The 8,167-nt window shown below is 42.5% G+C and overlaps 2 protein-coding genes across 2 annotated transcripts in view; one reads left to right on the top strand and one right to left on the bottom strand.

Moving 5' to 3' along the window:
• Positions 1-4,015, bottom strand: part of acp2 (acid phosphatase 2, lysosomal) — an 11,696-nt gene extending 7,681 nt beyond the window's left edge. Inside the window, exons 1-2 of the mRNA XM_017437293.3 lie at positions 3,838-4,015; positions 1,652-1,747 (exon numbers count right to left, since the gene is read on the bottom strand). Coding sequence (XP_017292782.1) covers positions 1,652-1,747; positions 3,838-3,927 — 186 coding nt within the window. The 5' untranslated portion in view covers positions 3,928-4,015. The remainder of the gene's footprint in view (positions 1-1,651; positions 1,748-3,837) is intronic.
• Positions 1-8,167, top strand: part of LOC108244131 (NLR family CARD domain-containing protein 3) — a 1,204,881-nt gene that overhangs the window by 233,382 nt on the left and 963,332 nt on the right. The gene's annotated exons all lie outside the window — the stretch shown is intronic.

Genomic DNA, 8,167 nt, shown 5'->3' with positions numbered 1-8,167 from the left:
AAGCTATCAAAGTTCTCAAATAAAGCACCTTTTGAGAATGTCAATGTTTGTTGGTAATTATCTTACAAAACTAGTAAGTATTTTTGGTTTATATATTAAAAGTTATAGTTTTTTATTGATTTTAGTAAAAAAAAAAAAAAAAAAAATCACAACTTTTAGGAAAATGCCCCGCAAAATCAGGCATTTTAGCCCACAACAATCACAAAAAATGCCCGCGAAATCCTGGAGGGACTGCTAAATGTCACGTAGATTAAACCAGTGACTGGTCTCTGATCAGTTTTCAAATATTCAAATCAGATCACATTTATTTATAAAGCACATTTGCTGCCAAAGTGCTGCATGTAAAACAATAAACAGTAAAAAGACAGTACAAGTGGTGAAGCCTGGACCTCAGGACAACTAAAGACCCGAACGCCCCCGTGGACCAGCCTGGACCTTTCTTCTTTCCTTTCTACCTTTCTTTTTTTTTCTCCGTAAAACCAACAATACCAATAAATCAATGGAGCCACTTTTACCAAAAATCCACCGAAACAACTAACCACATCTTCTTATTTTGAGTTCCATGACTCACGTGTCAGAATTACAATCAGCCTACCAACAGTGTTTAGCGGATCTGGATCAGGTTTAAGACCGTGTTCCCTGTTGCTGGAGTATGAGGTGCCTGGGTTGCTTTTGAGGCCTATCTGGTCCCTGTAGAACCAAAGCAGGAGCTGTGTACGAATTCTTGGCACCAAGTCGAGCTTGGACTCCACCAGGGCTGTCCCCCTGCCTCCGATCCTGTTTGTGGTGTTCATGGACAGGATCAAGGTGCAATCACAGAGAGGGGTGTGTCTGGTTTGGGAACCTCAGGGTCTCGTCTCTGTTTTTTACAGATGATGTGGTTCTGTTGGCATCTTCAGGCCACAACTTTCAGCTCCTCTAAGTCCATAGTTCTCAACCGGAAATGGGTGGAATCGAGGGTGAGTCTCTGCCTCACGTGGAGGAGCTCAAGTATCTGGGAGTCTTGTTAACAAATGATGGTAGGATGGAGCAGAAGATGGATCGACTTATCGGTGCCTCGTCTTCAGTAATGAGGGCGATGTTTGGAAAGGTCGTGGTAAAGAAAGAGTTGAGTTGAAAGGCAAAACTCTCGATTTACTGGTCTATCTACGTTTCAACTTTCACCTATGGACATGAGGTTTGGACCATAACCAAATGAACGAGATCCTGGATACAAACAGCTGAAATAACCTTCCTTCGTAGGGCGGCTGGGCTCAGCCTTAGAGATGAGGTGAGGAGCTCCGTCATCCGGGGGGAGCTTGGAGTAGAGCCACTGCTCCTTCGTATCGAAACGAGTCAGCTGAGGTGGGTCGAGGATCTGATCAGGATGCCTGCTGGACGCCTCCCTTTGGAGGATTTTCAGGCATGTCCCACTGGTAAGGGACCTCGGGGCAGAGCCAGAACTTGTTGGAGGGATTATGGATCCTCTCTGGTCTGGGAACTCCTTGGGATCCCCCAGGAGAAGCTGGAGTGTCGCTGGGGAGAAGGAAGTCTGGATCTGCAACCTTTATTTTTAAGTTTATTTTTTTAGAGACGGCAAAAGGTGGGGCCCACTTTCAAAAAGCATGTGATTGTAACTGATTTAAAGAAACACCTAAGATATTCCTTATACCTGTGACAGCTGCCCAAAGCCTTGGGGCCAGGCACTCTCTTGGTAGGGGTCGGTGGGATAGGCTTTGATTGGCGATCTGTCCCCATGCCGAAATAACTGAAACGAAAGAAAAACAACCATCAAACGACAATTAAGCGATAATGGCACAACAGGTCTGTTGCAAAGTGAAAATGAACACAGTTTTGAGCTAAATAAACAACTGTAATCTTGTAGAATTTACTGAAAAAAAACCCAAATACGACAATTTTAAAACTGACAGTTCTGGATTCTCTGCAGGATTAGGGTCAATACGTTTAAATCAAACCAAAAACACATCACACACAGCAGCTTCCCTAAAATCTACTTGGACTTTTATCTGAGTCAGCAGCGGTTCTGACGTCCGGTCTGCTGACCCTGAAGGCATCTGCGGTTGTTTGTCGTTGGCGAGCCAACGGATCGAGCGGCTTCAGCACCGGATTCTTGGAAAACCTGTTTCAAACAAGTCAAACATCATGGCGCAGCCCTGAATTACAGAGGATGTTAATGGCTCACTGCTACCACCGCTGCTAATTAGATAAAGTGCCTCACTTTAGCTCAGCGGCAACAGATGCTGCGTATAAACCCTCGAGCTGAAATACCAGTTTGGTTAATGGGAGAAATTACATTTTTCCCCTCAAACAACAACCCCTTTGTGAAGAGTTTGACAGCTGGAAGGCGTATTCAAAAGCATTAGTCTTTATAATAACAATAATTCATATTATTATTTACATGAAAGGCTGGCCACTGCGGAGCCTGCTCAGAAATATTCTGGCACCTGAGCAACTTCTCCATCCCTCCAAACTGATTTCGTTCAAAGAGCCATCTGACACAGGTAAGACGGTAATTGTTCCTTAGCTTTAAGTCAACAGAAACGAGAGAATACTGTTTCAATTTACAATCATCAAGTTACTAAAGAGGAGTGTGGCTTTCTGGTTTACATATGTGGGGTAAGGGGCAGGACTGGTGAGTCCACAACAGCCGGAGAATAAAAGTTGAATTAAAAGAAGAGTGTAAACTCTCTGCATAGCGGGGATTATCGCTTTTCTGAGTCCTAATCCTGCGTGCTGCAGGAGCCGTTTGTGGCTAATGTGTCTAAGAGCGAGTGTGGGTTTAAGAACCCGTTGTGTAAAGCAGACTGGGCGCAAATGGATCGGGAACAAAAGGACCAAAGGCATGTCTTCGGTTCATCTGATTATATTAAAGGGAAAAAAATACAGGTCAATGGAGGTGGAAGTGAAAGTGCAAAACTTTCACTTCAAACAAATAAAGGACACAGCTGTTTATTGATCTGGAACTCCTGCCCCCAACTTCACCCCACCCCCCACCGAACCTGGTCCCAGGTCAGCTGGACCTTAGAAGTTAGTGAGGAGAAGCAGCTTTTATACATAATCTCAGGTCTGTCAGGTGATGCAACACTGCTGACAAAGTCTTAATTATTTTTGGCTCGCTACATAAGTCGTCTGGGTTCCAAATATGCTAACCACTTGAACCTAACATCGCCGAATTCTGTTTATTTTGGTTAAAAAACGAGCATTTTTACAAGTGGTAAGTCATTTTTGTAACACTAGCTTGCAGATATATTAATAAAACGTTTTCTTGATTGAGTTATTTGTATGCCGAATTCACTACAGCACCCGAAAAATTAGGAAAACTTTAATTTGTATTCAGAAACGCAAGCATGTTTACATAGGAGAGAAGGAAATCAATTTTATTCGACATTTTGAACGGAGTTTTGCGAGCAGCGTAAGCCAAACATATTTAAAACGAACACACATATATAAAAAAAAAGATTTCTTGGATAAGTTATTTGTAGACCGAATTGACTACAGTACCCTAAAGTTTTAAGAAAACTTTAATTCGTATTCAGAAAAGCAAGCATGTTTAGATAGGAGCAAAAAAAGCACATTATTTCTACATTTTGAATGTGGTACCACGAGCAGCGTTATAACCACATATGCATTTTCAAAATTTTCGTCTTCTTGAGTAAATTATTAGTATGCCGAATTTACTATTTTACCTCAAAGATTTATGAGAGACTTGACCTGCATCCATAAACACACACGTTTGCTTGTAAGCAAAGAAAACACATATTCTCCTAAATTTTGAATGACGTTCCGCGCGCAGATACCCGCGCAGCTTCTGTAGCGTTAAAAGCAGAGGTTACTCACCACTGTCACGTATGCTAGTTTTCTTTCGGCGGCAACTTGTCCCCAAACGGAGCCCACCGTGAAAAGCAGCAGCACCTCGGCGGGTTTCATGTCTCCCTCGGTCCGGTGACTCCTCGGCTCTGTTTCCAAACACAGCTGGTCGACTCCTCTTCCTGCTCGGACGTCAGGGTGGCCGACGCCAAGGGAAGCGGAAGTTGAACAAAATAAAACCCAAGCTGTTGTTATAAAAGAGAAGCAACAACAAAGGAACTCTAAATACACTGTATCGCTTCTTTATTATTTTTAACGTAACATATTTTAAAATTTTATTAACACTTGAAGTCTTATTTAGAAAGAAAAAAACGCTGCTTTTAATTTGACAACAAATAAAACGGAAGTGTCCGTGTTTGTTCCAAAGTACTTTAGAACATTTTTAACAAAACGTTTAAAACTATCATGTGGTTTAAAAAGCTGGATTTTAATTTTAGTTCATTTATTTATTTAGCCTTATTTATTTATTTATTTATTTAATGTTTTCCCCATGAAGTTCCACTCTTTCTCCACTAGATGTCAGCATGGTCCTGGCAGACACCAGGGCATCTACAGAGGACTTACTGGTACTTAAACGTGAGCTTTTCGGTTTTTTTCATGAGTATGAACAGGGTCCACGAGCCATCAGGTCATAATTGCTTTATGTGGGCAATAATGAAGTTACAGCAGCTGGAGTGGAGCGTTAGAGGTTTTAAAAAGCTTTCTGTGCTTCAGAGCACTGAGCACAGGAGCCTCAGCTGACTTTCTTCAAGAGGGAATCGATTTGCCAAGTTATAATCTGGCATCAAGATTCATCAAGACTGAAGAACTTTTGACTGGGTCCTGCCCGCTGTGGGTCTTGTTGTACCCAATATGGATCTCTTTGTAACTGCCATGAGTCTCTTTTTACCCCTACATGGGTCTCCTCATGTAGCTTCATACCCACTTTAGGTCCTTTTGTACCTGCTATAGGTTTCTTTGTAACGATTATGGATTATTTGTACCTGCCGTGGGTCTTTTTGTACCTGCCGTGGGTGTTTTCAAACTTATTATGGATCTTTTTGTACCCGCTACTGGTCTCTTTTATACCTGCCGTGGGTCTCCTCAAAACTGTTAAGGGTTCTTTTTGTACCTATAGGTTTATTTGTATCAAATATGGGTCTCTTTGTACCCATTACAGGTCTCTTCATATACCCCCATGGGTGACTTCGTACCCACTGTTGGTCTTTTTGTACTTCCTATAGGTTTCTTTGTAACAATTATGGGTCTCTTTGTACCTGTCTTGGGTCTATGCATATACTGCCATGGGTATCTTCGTACCCATTATGAATCTTTTTGTACCTGATACAGGTTTCTTTGCATCCATTATTGGTCTCTTCGTACCTTGCCATGAGTCTCATGGGTGTTTTTGTACCCACCACAGATCTCCTACCACAGCTGATGGTTTAAAGTAATTTTCATTCCTAAAATCCAGTCATCTGGTTAGAGTTAGTTAAAGATTTGGACTGCTGGATGAGGCAGCAGATGAACAAACAGGCCTTGGTATGAAATGGTAACTCCAGAGTAAGAGGTGGTGGTGGTGGTGGTGGGGGATACAACATATGAGCACAAAGTGGTGGAACCCAGAGTCCCCGTCTCCTCCTGATGAGAACTGGGGATTCTGATCATAATGGGGCCCAAATGATGAAAAGGTTGACGTTCTGAAGAACAAAGACGGGCGACGAATGTTCAGTTTGTCCCCCGTCTCTGAGGGACATTTCATGTGCACCTGAAGGTTTCAGAAACCCCCTATAGGGAGAAGGTGTTTTTTTCCCGAACGGCTCGTCCTCCACCCAGCTACACAGGGAGTCAGTCGATTGTAACCATAGAAACAAAAAAATCATAAATGTGCCCGAGCTGACAGGGAATGCAGCAGATAAACCCCGGCGACTCCTCATCAACACATTCTACACATTGGTCACTTTTTAACAATAATCTCTTTGTTTTTTTTCTGCCTTTGGCTGCTTGTTTTGATGTCCTGTTCGTGTTTTTTGCTCCCAAGTCAGATTATAGGTGAGCGTTAATGCTAAAAACACACAATGCCACTGAGTTTAAGCCCTTACAAATTACCACTTGTGCAAAAATGCCCAAAAAAAACAAAAACAAAGATGGATCACACAGCAGGAATTAGCGTTAATCTGAAACGCTGGACCTGCGAGGTTCAATAAGAACCCCTCATCTGTTAACGCTGACATCTCCCAGATTAAGGTGTAATCTGCTTGTTGGGAGATTAAAGAAAACAATCTGAGTGGGGTCTCCTTCACTCGGACATGGCTAATAATCACGAGAAGCGCAGGCAGAACTATAGACATAATTACCAGGATGACCTGATGAGCAGATGAGAAATGAGGGTGTCAAAGCTGCTTGGACTGGACTGAAAAAAATGCTTTATGCAACCTTGTGAAACCTCAGCAATTTTACAGATGTCGAGCTAAAATTTAACGTGGTCGTAGCTGAGAGTCATCCTCGACACGTGCTCGTTTTTCAAGGTTCGACGTGAGCTGATCTTAGTTTAACACTCTGGCATGATTTCAATCCGGAGGTGTCATCGGAAAGTGAATTTATTTCACTCATTCAACGAGAAACACAACACTCCTGTCAGAAAACTGTCAGAGTAACCAGATACATGAATACATGTGTTTAGAGTTGGAGCACAGACCAGGTGTTCACAACGGGTTCACCTGTGACTTTGACCTATAATCTGGTGACCCTGAAATCCATAGGGATCATCCTAGACCCATGAGGTGTCCAGCTGTGCAATTTGATATTCCAACACAGAGCACGGAGAAGGCTTTTGCAAAGGGAAAAAAGGAAGAAAGTCATAAAAGGTGCTTGTTTTCAGAGTCTCTCGTTTAAAAAAAAATCACACTAATTTAAAATTAATAATGAAAGATCTAAAAAATGACTCGGGTCTCTTTGGTATTTTCGGTGATCACTCAGAAGTGTGACGTATCCTGAGCCAACAGGAATGTGAACAAGGCAGTAAATAGCAAATACAGATAGTGTGGGGATGAAATGGTTCAACTTGTTGCAACTAATTGTGTAAACTGACCCAAAACTCCAACAGCTGAGTGATTCTTCAGCTTTAAGAAGGACAAGAAAGTTGGATGGATGAGGTCAGTTTAGCTCCTGGTGAAAATCACAACCCAAAGTCTGGAGACTGACTGTGAAGTTAACGTTTTAAAAAGGACCACCTGAAATACAAACGTTCAATAAAAGAACTGTCTGGCCTGTCAGACCAACACTTGCTGTCTGAATGGCACCTGCAGCCTCTATCTGTTCGGATGGGAAACTCCTTGAAGACTGTGTGACATCGTTGTAAAGCTCGGGGGTTCCTCTTGTGAAATGTGGAGCTCGAGTTCCCGACAGCATCACTCCAGACCAAAAAAAAAAAAAGTGTTTTCAAAGCGGTACTCTTGTTAACAAAACTTGCTTCTTCTTCTGCTTTCATTTTCCCTGATAAACACTGACAGTAACCTCCTCAGTGTCCTACAGCGGTCTGCCACAGCTGGCCCCGCCTCCTTCTACGTCACCAACCAAGGAGGTGACTCCGCCCACACAATCAGACCCCTTCAGGGTTTTGACACAAAAACTCTAAAAACAAGTCATTAACATTTTAAATCAGAGGAATGGGCCACCTCAGTGTTTTATGATAGTTTTATTAAAAGAAAAACATAAAAACTTATTATTTTGATATTTTATGTCATTTCCCCTTTAAACTTAGCTACTTTTTACACATTTTGTTAAGGTTTGAGCTCAAATGTCTGCTATTCCCAGATATTTTGAGGACCAACGAGATCAACACCAAAGCAAAGCTTAAGACTCAGGAGGATAAAATGATCGGACCAAAGGGGGGCCACTGAGGGGGGTGGCTAAATTATGGGGGTGACCATTGTCCCCCCTGGTCCCCCTCTTGGCTGTGCCCCTGAAAGCACGAGTCCGGCTACTTTCTGAATGAAATAACTGAACTTTTCTGATTCTATGTCGCTGAGTTGTACGTCCAGGAAGTGGAGCGCGGAGCCACACGATGGCAGCACCCTCTCAGCTTGTGTCCGCTCTGAACTCTCTGACGCAGTAAGTATTTTTTATTTTTTTATTTTGTGAGCTGGCTGTTTTTCATTCAGAGGGATTGCGTTGTACAGCTGCAGCAAAGTGCACCATCCGCAGAACCCAACCTAAAATTATTCCTGTTTTGTTTTTTTTCTCATGTTAGAGAGAGGGTGAAGAAATGCTGCTCTGAGATGATGGGAGCACTTTTTGTGCTGAATATGGGCTCTGCTGG

Source organism: Kryptolebias marmoratus, linkage group LG23, assembly GCF_001649575.2.
Source record: "Kryptolebias marmoratus isolate JLee-2015 linkage group LG23, ASM164957v2, whole genome shotgun sequence".
NCBI lineage: Eukaryota > Metazoa > Chordata > Actinopteri > Cyprinodontiformes > Rivulidae > Kryptolebias > Kryptolebias marmoratus.
This window is presented reverse-complemented; position numbering and strand designations above follow the sequence as displayed.